Source organism: Crocodylus siamensis, chromosome 6 (assembly GCF_052110815.1).
Source record: "Crocodylus siamensis isolate JL-2025a chromosome 6, ASM5211081v1, whole genome shotgun sequence".
Classification (NCBI taxonomy): domain Eukaryota; kingdom Metazoa; phylum Chordata; order Crocodylia; family Crocodylidae; genus Crocodylus; species Crocodylus siamensis.
Genome location: NC_143400.1, coordinates 19328316 through 19343890, shown reverse-complemented (window position 1 = coordinate 19343890; position 15575 = coordinate 19328316). Strand labels below are relative to the sequence as shown.

Here is a 15575-nt window from a genome sequence, read left to right as displayed (position 1 = left end):
TAAGGAAGAATTTAGAGGCACTTGGAGGACTGAAGCTCTATGGTCTTCATGGTGATGCTCAAGCATGGGGGAGAGCTTAAAGAGGGGTTCAACCCCTCTGGAGGTTCTAGGCAAGGCAAGAACCTATAGTGCTGGAGGAGCCAGCGGGGCTGAGCAGGGGGTTTGGAGATGGTGGGGGTGCTGGCTGGGATTCCTGGGTTCCTTCCCTGCTGCAGGGTGGGAGCTGGGAGCCTGGACACCTGGGTCCCCTTCCCACCCCACCTGGCCCAGAGAGACCAGCTCGTTAGCAAAACAAAGCAAACAAAACATTTATTCCATGGGCAAACTACAGGGGGTGGATGGCTGGAGGTCCAGGACGTATCCCAGAGTTCCCTGAGAAGAGCAGCTCCCAGCGATGGGCTCCCATCATCCCCCGAGGCGGATGCTCTGGATGATCTGGAAGATGGCTGTGGGGGCAGAGCTTAGGAGCTCAGATCTGCCCCACCACTTTAGGGATCACTGTTATCAGTAAATTTCAGAGTTAACAGCCCCTAGAGCTCCCCTTACTTTCCAGCCAATCTGCTTATCACTATTAGGAGGCTCCAGAGTAAATGCCCAGCAGAGGATCCCGCCCCCCATCCCTACAGAGGGACAAGTTCATAACCCAGGCCCTTGGTAGGTTCCAAGGTAACTACTCGCCCAATCATTAGCTTCCAGGATCAACACCCACCCCTCCCTCATTGGCTTTTAGAGCTGAAGATGGCTCAGAAATCACTAGGTTTCAGAGTGAACGCACACCAAGAAGCGCTGCAATTTGGACTGAACACCCGCCTCCCCCAGCGGTCAGGTTCCAGTCAGTGTACTGTAAGGAGCAGGTGTGTGAGTGAAGGCCCCCTCAGTCATTAAGCATCAGAGCAAATGCTCCCAGTACCACTAGACTCCCAGTGTGGGGCACCCAGAGTGAGCACGCCCCCCACCATTAGGGTCCAGAGCGAATGTGGCCTTGGCAGAGTGCTGCACCCCCATGCACTGCGGTGGGAGAGCCTGCCCTGCTGCTGTACGGGGTCCCCCCACTGGCATAGCCCCACCAATAGGTTCCACAGTGAACGTACCTGAGCCGCACACCACGAATACAAAGAGGGCCAGGAGCCAGGGACCAACAGGAGCCTTCTCCTCCGGCGGGGCTTTCTGCGGGGAAGAGGGGTGTTCGCGCTGGGACATAACCACGGCTGCCCCCCGTTTCCTGATGGCGCTCCTCACTCCCAACCCGCAGCCCCCGCATTTGACACTGGACCCTTACGATGGCCGCCCCCCACCAGCCGCGCTGGGGCTCCGTATCCCCCCCCCGCGGCAGTACCGGGGCGCGGTGTGGCGCCCCGCGCTGTGTGATGCTCTTGCTGTGCCGCTCGTTGGCTACTTTCATGCGCTGCACCCCGGACATGACGGCCGCCCTCCCCTGTCTACCGCGCATGCGTGGGTGTGGAAGGGGGGGGGGCGTGCGCGTGAAAAAGGTCGCGAGCCCTTCGCAGCGCATGCGCCAACGGCCGCGCGCTGGACTACGTCTGCGCCAGTGTCAGCTAAAGCGCAGGTGCCGGGACTGAGAGCGAGCGACACGCAGAGCCGTGGTTCTTCGTTCCGCCTGCGCAAAATAAGCTCCCCCCCATGGGGATGGGGGTGTTTATGTTTCTCACTGGTGGGGAGGTAGTACGTCACATATGGGACCAGCGCATGTACAGCAAGGGCGCCTTTTCACTACGGCGCATGTGCAAACTCTCCCTCAATACGCATGCGCACGACTCTGAGACACTGGTGGTAGCCACCATCCTAGTTTCCCAGCTTCCTGAAGCCACCCTAGGGGCGGCCAACTTTCCCTGCCCTACCCTGCCTTGTCATGTGATCCCAACTTGTGCCAACACCTCCACAGGGAGTCCAGATTTCCTGGACCCGAGCTCTCAACCCCTCTCAGGCAACCCAGGCGTCCTGGCCCCCAACCCCCTAGGGGGCCCAGGTTTCCTGGACCCCAGAGCCCCCTCCCACCACCAGGGAACCTGGGTGGCCGCCCTGCCCCCATGTCCAACCCCTGAGTCAGCAGGATCTGTCCCAGTTGCTGCTGTTGTTTTCCAGTTTCTAGGAAATCCCCACCTGGACCCCACACAGGCTGCGGCCCGACCCTGCGACCTCGCAATACCACGAGCCAACATATGTCCAGCTCTGGGGGGCCGGGCTGAGTGTAACAGGGTTTAGATGCGCCCAGTTCTGGGGGGGAGGGCTAGGTAGAATAAGCCTCTTGAGATAAAAACCTTTCAAAAGACCCTGAAAATCCCTCAAAAGTCCCACCCGCAGAAGCCCGCAGATGAGCTCTCACGGACTACCGAAGCCCTGAGGTCCCGTTCGTTAAGCCCAGAGGGGTCAATATCGGGGCTCACTGTGAACTTGGCCCTGATGCCCCACCTGAGGCTGCATGGGATGAATGTCCTCATTAGCAACACCAAGGTAACGAAGCAGTGACAAATCATAGGGAAGGAGGGGGTCACATGCAGTCCCACACCGCTGCTCCAAGCGGGACCAGCCCCAGCTTCATCCCCTTGCTGGGGAGAAAGGGCTTCCTAATAGCCAGTCTCAACTTACCTGGAGGCAGTCTGAGTCCATTGCTCCTTGTCTGTTACCTGAGAACAGCCCAGCTCCATCCTCTTTGGAGCCTCCTTGCAGGGAGTTGAAGGCTGGGTGTAATGGGGCCTTGATGCACCCCACTTGGGGCGGGGGTGACTAACAGGCCCAGATACACCCAGGTCTGCGGGTGGCCAAACTGGGTGCAACAGGCCCTAGATGCGCCCAGCTCTGGGAGGCCAGGTTGGGTATAACTGGCCGGGTTGTGCCCAGCTCTGTTGGGGGTGCCTAAGCGTAACAGGGATGGATGTGTCCTGCTCTGGGGGCCTGACTGAGTGTAATGGGCTCAGGGCAGGGGTGGGGGGCAGGCTGGGTGTAACAGGCCTGGTTGCACCCAGCTCTGGTGAGGGGCTGAGTGTAACAGGCCCAAATGTACCCAGCTCTGGGGGGCCAATCTGAGTGTAACAGACCCGGATGCGCCCAGCTCTGGGGTGGTGCCTGGTGGCTTGGGGCCAGCCCAGGCCCCAGGCAGACAATGGTGGGGGCGGGAACCGAGTCACATCCTGCCCCAACCCCCCCACCACTCCCAGGGAAATGCTGAACAAAGCCGCTTCCTGCCCCACACAGACCTGCCCGCCCGGATGCCTGGGTTCCCTCCAGCTCTGGGAGGCGCCGCCTGGGTTCTCTCCTGCTCTTGTGGGAGGGGGCAGGCAAGGGGGGCCTGGACGCCTGGGTTCTCTGGGTTCAATTAGGGATTCCCGGTCCCCCCCTCCTTGCTTTCCCCTCCGCAAGCAAGTGATGAGGAACATCTGGACAGATGTGAGGCCTACAAGCCCAACCCTCCTGCCCAGCCCTGCCGGTACCCCTCACTCCTGACCTGCAGCCCCCTATAACTGGGACCAGTAAGGAGTGGTAACTAGAACTAGTGTGCCTGGGGAACTGGGACCAGTAATGGTTGGAAACTGGAACTACTATGTCTGGGGATCTAGGAGTCATAAGGAGTGGGATCTGGGAGCAGTATGGCCAGGGAACTGGAACCAGTAATGGTTGGGAATTGGAGCTACTACGGCTGGGGAACTAGGAGCAGTGTGGCCAGGGGACTGGGACCAGTATGGGTTGCTAACTGGACCAATTAAGAGTTGGGACCTGGGACCAGGAATGATTGGGAATTGGACCTAGTATGGTTCTGAAACTGGGAGCAGTAAGGGGCAGAAACTGTGACTGTTATGGGCTAGTAATTGGGGCAATTAAGGGCTGGGAGATGAGATCAGAATGGGTGGGAACTGGACCAGTATGGCCAGGAAGCTGGGGCTAGTATCAGCTGGTAACTGGGCCAATGAAGGGTTGGGAACTGAGGCCCAGTAAGGAATGGAAACTGGGACCAGTCTGGTCCAGGACATGGGACCAGCAACAGTTGTGAACTGCTAGTTATGTTGTTACAACCGGGAGCGGTTGGGGTTGTTAAATGGGACCAGTCTCGCCTGGAAACTGGAACCAGTAAAGGCTTCCTACAATTTCCCTGCCCGCCCCCCCCCCCTTGGTGCCCCTCACTCCTGACCCGCAGCCCCCGGGTGGGAGGGCTCTGCTAGGGGTGGGAGAACCCAGGCGTCCGCTCCGCCCCCCCATCCCCTCCGCACAAACTTCCCAGCCCGGCCCGGGGTAAGTGCCTGGGGCGGGGGGGGGGCTGGACTCCTGGATCCCCTGGGGGTGGAGGTGGGGGGGGGGTTGGGGTCCCCCTGCCACCCCAGCCCCCTCCACCCCCCCAACAATCCTTTGTCCTGCCTGGAGCCAGGAGGGAACGCAGGCATCCCGGGTAGGGAACCCCCCCCAATCCTCCAAAAGCCCTTTTTTGTCCCCAAACCCACCCCAGACCCCTCTCTTAGGGGGTCCCCCCTCCCCAGAGCTCAGGGGTGGCCAGGCATGGGTTAACCACCCCAGGAACCCTAAGATCCAGGACACAGATTTGGGGTGAAATCTGGTAAAAAGTCCCCCAAAAGTAGTGATTTTTGGTAAAGCTGGAGCCTTCCCCAAGAAGGAAGGAAGGGTTTTTTTCCCCCCCTTACTTTATTCCAGGAAAATCCCACAATTCAGGGCTTTTTCCAGCTTCGACATGGTGAGAGAAAAGCCCTTTTGCCCAAAATCAGCTTTTCAAAAAGTAGGGATTTTTGGCAGCCGGGAGGGGATTTGAGGCCAGTTCCGGGTTTCGGGGGTTCTTTCAGGGCCAGAGCATGAAGTTCAGCTCCAATTTTGGGGGCAACGGGCTGGTTTGCGGCCTGTTGGCAGGACTCTGGGTTTGGGTTCAGTTATTGGGATTTTGGGTTTTGCGGGCAATTTATGACATTTTGAGGCTTTTGAAGTCTGATTTATACTTTGGAGGCACTAAGAAGTACAGTTTTTGTACCAGGCTCCAACTTCCAACTTTTGGGGGAGATTTCTTCCCTTTTGTGGCCTGCTTGTGTTTTTTAGGTGATACATTTTTGGGTTTAATTATCAGAATTTTGGGGGCAAATTATACCATTTTGGGGGCTTTATATGTCAGATTAGTCAATCAGAGGCACTAATGATTCTAGTTTTGGGAATTTTGAGATGATTTCTCCACTTTTGGGGGGTGTTTATATTTTTTAGGGTTTCGGGGTTTAATTATCAGGATTTAGGGGCAATTTATGACATTTTGGGGACTTTTGATGTTAGGTTTCTTTTTTGGAGGTGACAACGATTGAGCTTTTCAGGGCAGGATGTAAATTTGGGGTGCTTTCTCCACTTTTGGGGACTACTGTTTTTTCAGGTACTATTTTTGGGTTTAATTATTGGGATTTTTGGCTTTTTTTAGGGCAGTTTATGACATTTTGGGGTCTTCTGATGTCAGATGTGTATTTTGAATGCATTAAATATTACAGTTTTCAAAGCAAGATGTGAATTTTGGGACCGTTTTTATTATTCACATATTAATTTGAGGGCATCAAATTATTGGGATTTGTGGATTTTTGGACCGTTCTTGACATTTAGGGGTCATTTGATGTCAGATTTATATTTTGGAGCCACTAAAAGCTGCACTTTTTGGAGGAGGATGCGAATTTTGGGGGTGAATTCTCCACTTTTTGGGACTCCTATTTTTCAGGTATTATTTTATTGGGATTTGGGCTTTTTTAAAGGAAATTTATGACATTTTGTGGACTGTGGAAGTTAGATTTATTTTTGGAGGTGTTGAGTATAAAGGTTTTCAAGTCAGGGTGTGGATTTCAGGATTTCTCCACCTTTTAGGACTTGGTATTTTTTATACCTATTAATTTTGGGGGTTTAAGTCTTGGGATTTGGGGTTTTGGGGGGAAATTTATGACATTTTGGGGGATTTTGATGTCAGGTTGATTCTCTGCAGGGGTCGATTCTTGCAGTTTTTGAAGGAAAAGGTGCGTTATGGGGTAATTTCTCAGCTCTTTGGTGCTTTCACGTTTAATTCAGGTCCTCAATTCTTGGGTTGATTTACTGGGATTTTGGCTTTTTGAGGCTATAAATTAAATTTTTGGGGCCTTTTGACACCAGATTTACTTTTTAGAAGTGTTAAATCTTGTGGTTTTGGGGGTAGAAGGTGAATTTTGGGGCCATTTCTGGGCTTTCAGGATCTTTATACTTTTGCAGGCTTCATTAATGGGGGTGCGTTAATGCACTTTTGGCTTTTTAGGGAGGTATTAAGGACATTTGGGACAGGGGGTTCTGCCACATTTCTCTCCTGGCAGGCTGATTCTTGTTGTTTTGGGGGGAGAAGGTGAAATTTGGGGCAATTTCTTGGCATTTTGGGGCTTGCTCATGTGATACAGGCTAATTTTGGGTTTATTTCACATGATCTTGGCAGTTTCAGCGCCTTTTTCGGGGTGAATACTGGTCTTTTTGGGACTTTTTCTCTTCCCAGCACTTTTTTTTTGGGGGGGGGGGGGGTTAACCCATTCCTGGCTGCTCTGTGGCTTATGTGACAGGGCAATGATTTTGGGGAGAAAAAAGCGCAATTTTGGGCTGGGTCCTTTAAAAAATATATTTTGGAGGGGTCTTCCTGGAAAAAGTCCTTTTCTCCCCATTATTCCGGTGTGAAATGAATCCACCCCCCCTCTCCCAAGGGCCCCAAAGGGATTGGGTTGGTTTGGATTTGGGTGATGTTTTGGGGCTGAAAAAGAGGGTTTTGGGGGACTTTCCCCTCCTCTCCACAGCCCTTGGCTGGTGCCTGCCTCAGTTTCCCCCCTGGGCCGATGGCGCCGTGGGTTGTCCTCCTCTGCATCCGTGCTATCCTAGCTTTGGAAGGTGAGTGTGGAACGGGGCCAATTTGGGCCACTTGGGGGCTTTCTGAAAGTACTGGTTTTTAGTGTTAAAGGCACATCTCTGCGCAGGACGCCTGGGTTCTCCAGGAGAGGAGGAGGGGGCTGGGATCCCGGACGCCTGGGTCCCTGACCCCTGGCCCCCGCCCTTCCTGCTGTGGCCTGGCACACCCGCCGGTTTCCTCCCCTGGTTGATCCCCTCCCCCCCACTGACCGCCCTTGGAACCGCACCCGCTGCCTGTCCTAGACCCCGGACAGCCCCTGCAGGGGTAGTCTCTGGGCTCCCAAACCCCCCACTCTCACCCTCCTCCCCTCCCAAAGGGCCTCACTTTGCCCCTCTCCTCGCAGAGACGCTGCTGGACACACAGCTGGAGACCTCGGACCTGAAGTGGACGGTGTATCCTGAGGGGGAAGGGCAGGTGAGCAGGGGGCTGCGGGTCGGCAGTCAGGGGCCTCTGTTCTACCCAGCCCGGCTCTCCACAGAGCTGGGTGCATCCAGGCCCATTTACACCCAGGCCGGCCCCCCCAGAGCTCAGCGGATATGGGCCCTGCTACACCCAACCTGGTCCCCCAGAGCTGGGCGCATCTGGGCCTCTTCTAACCCCAGAGCTGGCTGCATGTTGGGGTCATGTTATACTTTTCTGTGCTCTACCCCAGAGCTGGCTGCATCCAGGCCTGTTCTACCCCACTGTGTCCCACCAGAGCTGGCTGCCTCTCCAGTGTACCTATCCCAGAGCAGGGCAATCCAAAGCCCATTACGCCCAGCCCAGCTCCCCACATCTGGGTGCATCCAAGCCCTGTGACATCTTCTCTCCCCCTACTTCCTGTGTCCCCGGCAGTGGGAGGAGGTGAGCATGCTGGACCGGGAGCGCCAGGCCTCGGCCCGCACCTTCGAGGTTTGTGGGGGCCCACTGGGCCAGCCCGGCGGCCCCCCCCAGAACAGCTGGTTGCGCAGCACCTACGTGGCACGGCATGGCGCAGTGCAGGCCTACCTGGAGCTGCGCTTCAGCATGCTGGAATGTGCCTCACTGCCCCGCGGCACCGGCCCAGCCCGGCCCTGCAAGGAGACCTTCACCGTCTTCTACTATGAGAGTGAGGGTGACACGGCCACGGCACGCAGCCCCGCCTGGATGGAGAACCCCTACGTCAAGGTGGACACTGTGGCTGCTGACCACCTCTCCCGCAAGCGGCCCGGTGCCGAGCCCTCCGGCAAGGTGAGCTGGGGGCTGCAGGGTGGGAGTGACGGGCCTCGTTACACCCGGCCTGGCCCCCTCAGCTGGGCGCATCCTGGCCTGTTTGACCCAGCTCAGCCCCTCAGACCTGGGCACATCTGGGCCCTGTTACACCCAGCCCAGCCCCCAGAGTTGGGTGCATCCAGGCCTTCTTATACTCAGCCTGGCCCCCCTGAACTGGGTGCATCTGGGCCTGTTCTACCATAACCCCGGATCTGGCTGCATGTTGGGGCTGTGTTATAGTTCCCCATGCTCCACCCTAGAGCTGGATGCCTGAGCCTGTTAAACCCAGCCTGACTCCCCCAGAGCTGGGTGCGTCCAAGCCCCATTCTACCCTAACCCCAGAGCTGGCTGCATGTTGAGCTCAAGTTATACTTCGTCGCACTCCACCCCAGAGCTGGCTGCCTTTCAAGGCCGTGTCCCCCCCCTCAGGTGAACGTGAAGACGCTGCGGCTGGGCCCGCTGAGCAAGGCTGGGCTGTATGTGGCTTTCCAGGACCAGGGGTCCTGCCTGGCGCTGCTGGCTGTGCGACTCTACCACAAGAAGTGCCCGGGTGCCGTGCGAGGCCTGGCTGCCTTCCCTGAAACACTGCCGCGTGGGCTGGTGACGCCGGCTGCCGGGCACTGTGTGGACCAGGCCGCCCCAGCCCGCCCCGGCGCAGCTCCCACCCTCTATTGCCAGGAGGACGGGCGCTGGGCCGAGCCCCCTGCGCCCGCCTGTGCCTGCCGTGCTGGTCACCATGCCGCTGATGCCGCCACTCGCTGTGCAGGTCCGGGGCTGGGGAGGGGGCACCTGGGCTCTGTGGGGGGAGCAATGGGACCCTGGACGCCTGGGTTCCATGCCTGCCCCGCCCTGCCCACAGCCTGTCCTGCCGACACGTTCAAGGTGGCACCGGGGGAGGGGCCCTGCCTGCCCTGCCCCCCCTTCAGCCACGCGCCAGCACCCGGGGCCACAGTTTGCACCTGCCGCAACGGCTACTATCGTGCCCCTGCGGACCTGCCGGCTGAACCCTGCACCAGTGAGCTGGCGTCCCCGGGAGGGTGTGGGGCTGGCGTCTCGGGAGGACATGTAGTTGGCACCCCCGGGAGGGTACATGGTTGGTGTCTCCAGGAGGGCAAAGGGGCAGCATCCCCGGGAGGGCCCATGGTTGGCGTCCCCAGGAGGGCACAGAGGTAGCGTCCCTGGGAGGGCACAAGGCAGGCATTCCTGGGTTGGCACAGGGCTGACGTCCCCGCAAGGGCATGTAGTTGGAGTCCCTTGAAGGGTACATAATTGGCCTCCCCAGGTGGGCACAAGAGGCATCCCTGGGGGCCTGGACACTTGGGTCCCCTGATGCCCTTCCTCCTTGCCCACAGCACCACCCTCGGCCCCGCGTAGCCTGGTGGCGCGCTCTAATGGGTCGGCAGCAGCACTGGAGTGGAGTGAGCCGCTGGAGAGTGGGGGGCGCCAGGACCTGCGCTACGCCGTGACCTGCCGCGAGTGCCCGCCTGGGGGGGCACCCTGCCGGCCCTGCCGCCTGCGCTTGCTACCAGGCGCCCGTGACCTGGCGCAGACCCGTGTCACCGCCATAGGCCTGCGCCCACACCTCACCTATGCCTTTGTGGTGGAGGCCACCAATGGTGTGTCCAGCCTCAGCCCCGGTGCCCCCCATGGCGAGGCCATCAACGTCACCAGCGGGCAGGACGGTGAGACTCCCTCACTCTGCAGCCCCCCCACCCCACAGCCATGCCAGTGCCTCTCACTCCCAACCTGCAGCCCCTGCACAGGCTGACATCCCTCCCCCCCCCCCCCCCCCCACCAGTGCCGCTGCCTGTCTACCCCGTGACGCAGGTCTCAGCCTCCCCCATATCCATGACCCTGGCATGGGCTGTGCCGCCCGGAGCCCGCGTGCTGGACTATGAGGTGAAGTACTACGAGAAGGTGAGAGGGGGCTGTGGGTCGGGAGTGAGGCGCTCTGGTAGCGCTGGGGGGGCAGGGGGCTGCGGGTCGGGGGTGAGGGGCACTGGGGGTCTCTGATGCCTTTCCCTTCTCTGTGCAGGGCTCAGGGGGGGCTGATGGGCCCCACCTGTTTGTGAAGACGGCAGCACCAGGGGCGGAACTGGGGGGGCTGCGCCGGGGGGCGCTTTACGGGGTGCAGGTTCGGGCCCGGTCAGAGGCCGGATATGGCGACTTCGGAGCCGAGACCCCCCTGGCCACACCTGGCACTGGTGAGTAACACCCCCGCCCCCCACCCCCCTGCAGCCCTGCCACACAGCCCCCAACTCTGCCCTGGTGACCCTCACTCCTGACCAACAGCCCCTGCTCCCTCCCCACTGACGCTGTCATCCCCCCCATGCAGACCCCCCCAGGCAGGCAGAGCCCCTGGGCGCCATCGCAGGGGCAGCAGCTGTGGGGGGGCTCCTGGTCGTGGCCGTGGTCATCGTGGCTGTCATCTGTGTCAGGTACCCCCCCCACGCACCCTGGGGCAGGAGGGAGGGGCTGGGGGGCAGTTATGGGGCTGGGGGGGTTAGGGATGTGGCTGAGTGGAGGCTCCACCCCCTTTCTCCCCCAGGCGTCATGGCTCTGGGGGTCGTGACCCTGAGGACTCAGACAAGCCAGGGCAGCTGCTCATTGGACAGGGTGAGTGTTGGGGTGTGGCTTGGGCGGGGCCTGTGGCCTAATGTTTGTGGGCAGGGCCTGAGTCCAGGGCAGGGGCTGGTTGTGTGTGCGTGGGGTGGGGTCGTGAGTTCAGGGGGCATGTACTGGGTTTAGTCCCTACTCTGTGGGGGGCGTGGCTGTGCTGCTGGAGGTGGGGCTTGGGCCAAGGGGCGTGGCCTGGGTCTGACTGACCCCCTGCAGGCACCAAGGTCTACATCGACCCGTTTACCTACGAGGACCCAAGTGTAGCTGTTCGCGCCTTTGCCAAAGAGATAGATGTGGCCTGTGTCAAGATCGAGGAAGTCATCGGCGCTGGTGAGCCCTGAGCCCTGACCTGCCCTCCTGCTCCTGTCTTGGTCTCTGACCTGCTTGGAAGCCTGATGTCTCCCCACCCTAACCGCTGACCCACCCCCTACCCAGGGTTGTCACCCTGATCTCTGAGCCTGCTTTCCCCAACAGCCCCTGTGACCTCTGACCCCTTGACCTATCTTCCCAGGCACCCTGAACATCACCCCTGTCCCCTTGCCTTTTTCTCCTAGGAATCCCTTCCCAACCCCTGACCCCTGGACCTATCCCCCACAAACACTAAACCACCCCTTTGATCTCTGAGCCCTGGCCCCCCCAGGCACCCCGCCCCCTGCCTCCTCACCCCAGCCCCATAACGACCTTTGCCCTGGCCACAGGTGAGTTCGGTGAGGTGTGCCGGGGTCGGCTGCGGGCTCCAGGCCGGCGTGAGACACGTGTGGCCATCAAGACACTGAAGGGTGGCTACACAGAGCGACAGCGCCGCGACTTCTTGGCTGAGGCCTCCATCATGGGGCAGTTTGAGCACCCCAACATCATCCGGCTGGAGGGTGTTGTGACAGCCAGTGCGCCCGCCATGATCCTCACAGAGTTCATGGAGCATGGTGCCCTTGACGCCTTCCTGCGGGTACGGTGCTGTGGGGCTGCGCTAGAGCTGGGCACAGCTGGGGGTGTTATGCTCACCCGGAAGTCACCCTAGAGCTGGGTGCAGCCTGTGGGGTGTTATACTCAATTGTGACCCACCTCAGAGCTGGGCTCATCTGGGGGTGTTGTTACACATAGCTGTGATCTACCCCAAAGCTGGGAGCATCCTGGGGGCTATTATAGCCAGCTGGGTGCAGCCTGGGGGTGTTACAGTCAGCTGGGTCCTCTCCAGAGCTGGGGGCTGTTATACTGAGTCATGTTCCACCCCTCAGCTGGACACATCTAGGGGTTGTTACACTCTGTGGATCACCCCAGTCGGGTGCATCCTGGGGACGTTATGCTCAGACTTGAGTCACCCCAGACCCAGGGGCTGTTATACTTGGCCATGGCCTACCCCAGAGCTGGGCGCAGTTATCCTCAGTCACGTCTTACATCTGAGCTGGGCACATCCTGGGGCTGTACACTCAGCCATGACCTACCCAGAGCCAGCTGCATCCAGGGGCTGTTGCCCTCAACCCTGCACCCCGCCTCCCGAGCTGGGTGTACCCCCAACACCAGGATTAACCTTTCTGTACCCACAGGGCAATGCAGGGCGGTTCCGCCCGCTACAGCTGGTGGGGATGCTGCGTGGCATCGGGGCCGGCATGTGCTACCTGGCTGAGACGGGCTACGTGCACCGGGACCTGGCAGCACGCAACGTGCTGCTCAGCGCCCAGCTGGTCTGTAAGGTCAGCGACTTTGGACTCAGCCGCTTTCTGGAGGATGACAGCTCGGCCGACCCCACATACACCAGCACCCTGGTAAGCCCGTGGCCCAGACACCGTTCTCCCCTTGCCAAGCCGGGACAGCCCATCCTGGAGTCAGTGGACTGAAATGGGGTGGGGAGCAATTCTGGGAGTTTGGACACCTGGGTTCTCTGGGAGGGGAAGGGATGGCAGGTGAGAGCAAGGGGGGCTGGAAGCTCAGATGTCTGGGTCTTCCCTGACTACTCCCCCCATCCCCCTCAGGGGGGCAAGATCCCGATCCGGTGGACAGCACCCGAGGCCATCGCTTTCCGCAAGTTTACGTCGGCGAGTGATGTCTGGAGCTATGGGATTGTCATGTGGGAGGTGATGTCATATGGGGAGCGCCCCTACTGGGACATGTCCAACCAGGATGTGAGTAACCCCCAACCCCCCCAGACCTGTGTACATCCAGGCCTGTTACACCCAGCCCAACTCCCCAGATCTGCATGCGTCTGGACCCCGTTACATCCAGCCCGGCCCCCTAGAGCTGGGTGCACTGGGTCCCATCCTACCCTGCTGCCCACCCCCCTGCAGGTGATCAATGCAGTTGAGCAGGATTACCGCCTCCCGCCACCGCCGGCCTGCCCCGCAGCGCTGCACCGCCTAATGCTGGACTGCTGGCAGCGCGAGCGCAGCGCACGGCCCCGCTTCGCCCACCTGGTCCGCGCCCTCGACAAGCTGATGCGGCACCCGGCCGCCCTGCGCGTCACCACCCCCGAGAGCCCTGCGTGAGTCCAGATGCCTGGGTCGTCTGGGCTGGGGGGGGCCCAGACATCTGGGTTCTTAGGGAGGACCTGAGGGGCTGGGCCTGGGGTCTGTGTCTCACTCCCCCACACTGACCCTTTCCCCGTCCTTCCCCCAGCTCCTCCCAGCCCCTCCTGGAGCAGCGCAGCCCCCCCGCCCCTGCCCCTGTCCTTGCACCGGGCCCTGGCTCAGTGGGCGAGTGGCTGCGGGCGCTGGGGCTTGGGCGCTATGAGGACAACTTTGCCCGCGGTGGCCTACGGTCCCTGGAGATGGTGGCCCAGGTGTCAGCCCAGTGCGTGGGGCAGGGCTGCGGGTCGGGAGTGAGGGGCACTGGCTGGACTGGGGGGCAGGGGCTGTGGGTCGGGAGTGAGGGGCATGGGGGGGCAGGGGCTGTGGGTGGAAGTGAGGGGCACCGGGGGTCTGTTTGTCCCCCCCTGACCCCTGTCCCCCTCCCCAGGGACCTGGTGCGGGTCGGGGTGACCATGCCTGGGCACCAGAAGAAGATCCTGTCCAGTGCCCAGAGCCTGCAGGGCCAGGCCAAGCCAGATCCAGCCGGGGAGTCCATGGTGGGGGGCTTCTGACCCCCCCCCAATCCCTGTTGCCCCCTTCCAAAATGGTTGCCTCCTGAGGGAAACCATGATGGATGCCCTTCTTTCAACCACCAAGATGGCCGCTCTCCAATGGGACCCAAGATGGCTGCCCTCCCCTCCACCAACTGCAGAGGGACATTGAAGATGGCTGCCGGGTGCTCGTTTCAAGATGAGCGCTAGTTGAAGGGGACATCCACTTTGGCCCCGCCATTATCAACTACCAAGATGGCCGCCTGCATGCCTGGGTCTGCCACCCCGCATCTGCTATTTGGCCCCTGCCCAACTGTGGCCAGCCAAGATGGCTGCCATGGGGGGGTGAAGAAAGGCCCCCAAGATGGCTGCCTCAGATGAGGTCTAAGATAGTTGCCCTGATCCCATCTCCAAAGATGGCCGCTGTGTGGTCTGGCCTTCCCGTTGGCCACCATGGTGCTGGACTCCACTGGGAACACCAAGATGGCCTCACTCTCACTGTTGCCTTGGAGGGATTCCCCACCCACACACACACCACAAGCCTCATTGGCCCCCACCCTGGTTGGGGGTGGGCGGTGATGTCACCTAATCAGTCATCAGTGGTGTAAGTTACTTGAAACCTGGGGCAGGAGCCTTATTATTATGGACCTAAGATTCTACCCCCTGCCTTAAAGCCAAAGAGTGACATCGTGGCAGTGAGGTCATTGCTGCTCTGTGATGTGACGCGTGGGATGCCCAGCTACGATGTCTCGTGATCTCAGGGCATCAGATGATGTCACCGGGGGAGGGGACCTATGATGTCATCCGCTGCTCATGCCAATGATGTCATAAGTGCTAGGCTGGGACATAAAGACACTGCCACGCCTCCTTATGATATCATCACCCCTGACAGCAGGAGATCACCAGCATCACCAGGTGATGTTAAAGGAACTGCCTTTCTGCAGGGTGCTGGGCAATGATGTCATCAGGCACTGACCTCATCCCTAGCTGTGACATCATTGCCTGGGTAACCCAGGAACTCTGGCTCTCTAGGGATAATGAGGTCATCACTGGGGAGGGGCTCTCCCCCGCCAGCCCCCCCCGCCTGTGATGTCATGGATGCAATCTAGTGATGTCATCACCGAGTAGCCTTTAAGCCTTCATATTGAAGGAGTTACATTCTTTGTTAAAATAATCGGGATTTTGTGGTTTTTCCCCTGTTTCCTCTGTATCGGAGGGGGGGGACATGGGGACCCCCACCCCCTGGTGTCCCTCATTCCTGCCCCCCGGCCCTGCTGGTGCCCCTCACTCCTGCCCCCCCAAACCACCCCTATGGGGCACGCCAGGGAGCCCTTCTCCCACCCTGTTAAATTATCAAAACGCCTTTTTTTGTACAATAAAATAACCAGGAATGAACGAGGGGCCGGGCTGGGCTCTGCGCCGGAGCTACGAGGCCGGGTGAGGCCGGCCCTTTATTCGTATGAATTAAGGCCAAATCCCGCGATTTTGGCCCACTCGCGATCCATGGGGTCCAGGGCGGGCGTCTTCTGGGCCCGGCCGCACTCCATCGTGGGGCGGGGGGGGGCCGCGTCCAGCAGGGGGCGTGTCCTTCAGTCCCTGGGGTGGGGCGTCGTCATGGGGGCGTGTCCTCCAGCGCCAAGGGGCGGGGCTTAATTTCTATCGGGGGGAGAGAGTAAGGCAGGGCGGTGCTTGCGATGGGGCCCCGCCCCGAAGCAGGAAGGGGCGGGGCACAGTGCGAGGAGTCAAGGGGTGGGACCGGCTCGGAGGGGCGGGGCTTAC

At 59.9% G+C, this 15575-nt stretch overlaps 2 protein-coding genes across 12 annotated transcripts; one reads left to right on the top strand and one right to left on the bottom strand.

The window, feature by feature from the left end:
• Positions 1-283: 283 nt before the first annotated feature.
• LOC149861431 (stress-associated endoplasmic reticulum protein 1-like) lies at positions 284-1644 on the bottom strand. 2 transcript variants are annotated; one of them, XM_090055864.1, is made up of 3 exons: positions 1337-1644; positions 1092-1167; positions 284-498 (listed from the first exon to the last, which is right to left on the bottom strand). In XM_090055864.1, the coding sequence occupies exons 1-3, from the start codon at positions 1511-1513 to the stop codon at positions 470-472; spliced, it is 282 nt and encodes a 93-aa protein (XP_089911990.1). In that variant the 5' UTR covers positions 1514-1644; the 3' UTR covers positions 284-469. The 2 variants fall into 2 exon arrangements, with proteins under 2 accessions (XP_089911990.1, XP_089911988.1); XM_090055862.1 differs by having other exon boundaries at positions 284-446; positions 1337-1631.
• Positions 1645-3421: 1777 nt separating this feature from the next.
• EPHB4 (EPH receptor B4) lies at positions 3422-15191 on the top strand. Of its 10 annotated transcripts, XM_090055542.1 has the most exons (19): positions 4467-4699; positions 5963-5993; positions 6786-6876; positions 7239-7309; positions 7730-8104; positions 8555-8891; positions 8985-9140; positions 9478-9807; positions 9924-10042; positions 10161-10329; positions 10461-10563; positions 10674-10741; positions 10961-11074; positions 11443-11690; positions 12289-12507; positions 12715-12864; positions 13027-13220; positions 13355-13517; positions 13694-15191. In XM_090055542.1, exons 3-19 carry the CDS (start codon positions 6825-6827, stop codon positions 13862-13864), a joined length of 3039 nt encoding a protein of 1012 aa, XP_089911668.1. In that variant the 5' UTR covers positions 4467-4699; positions 5963-5993; positions 6786-6824; the 3' UTR covers positions 13865-15191. The 10 variants fall into 10 exon arrangements, with proteins under 10 accessions (XP_089911672.1, XP_089911671.1, XP_089911667.1 ...); XM_090055546.1 differs by lacking the exons at positions 4467-4699; positions 5963-5993 and adding an exon at positions 3422-3445; XM_090055545.1 differs by lacking the exons at positions 4467-4699; positions 5963-5993 and adding an exon at positions 3467-3488.
• Positions 15192-15575: the final 384 nt, after the last annotated feature.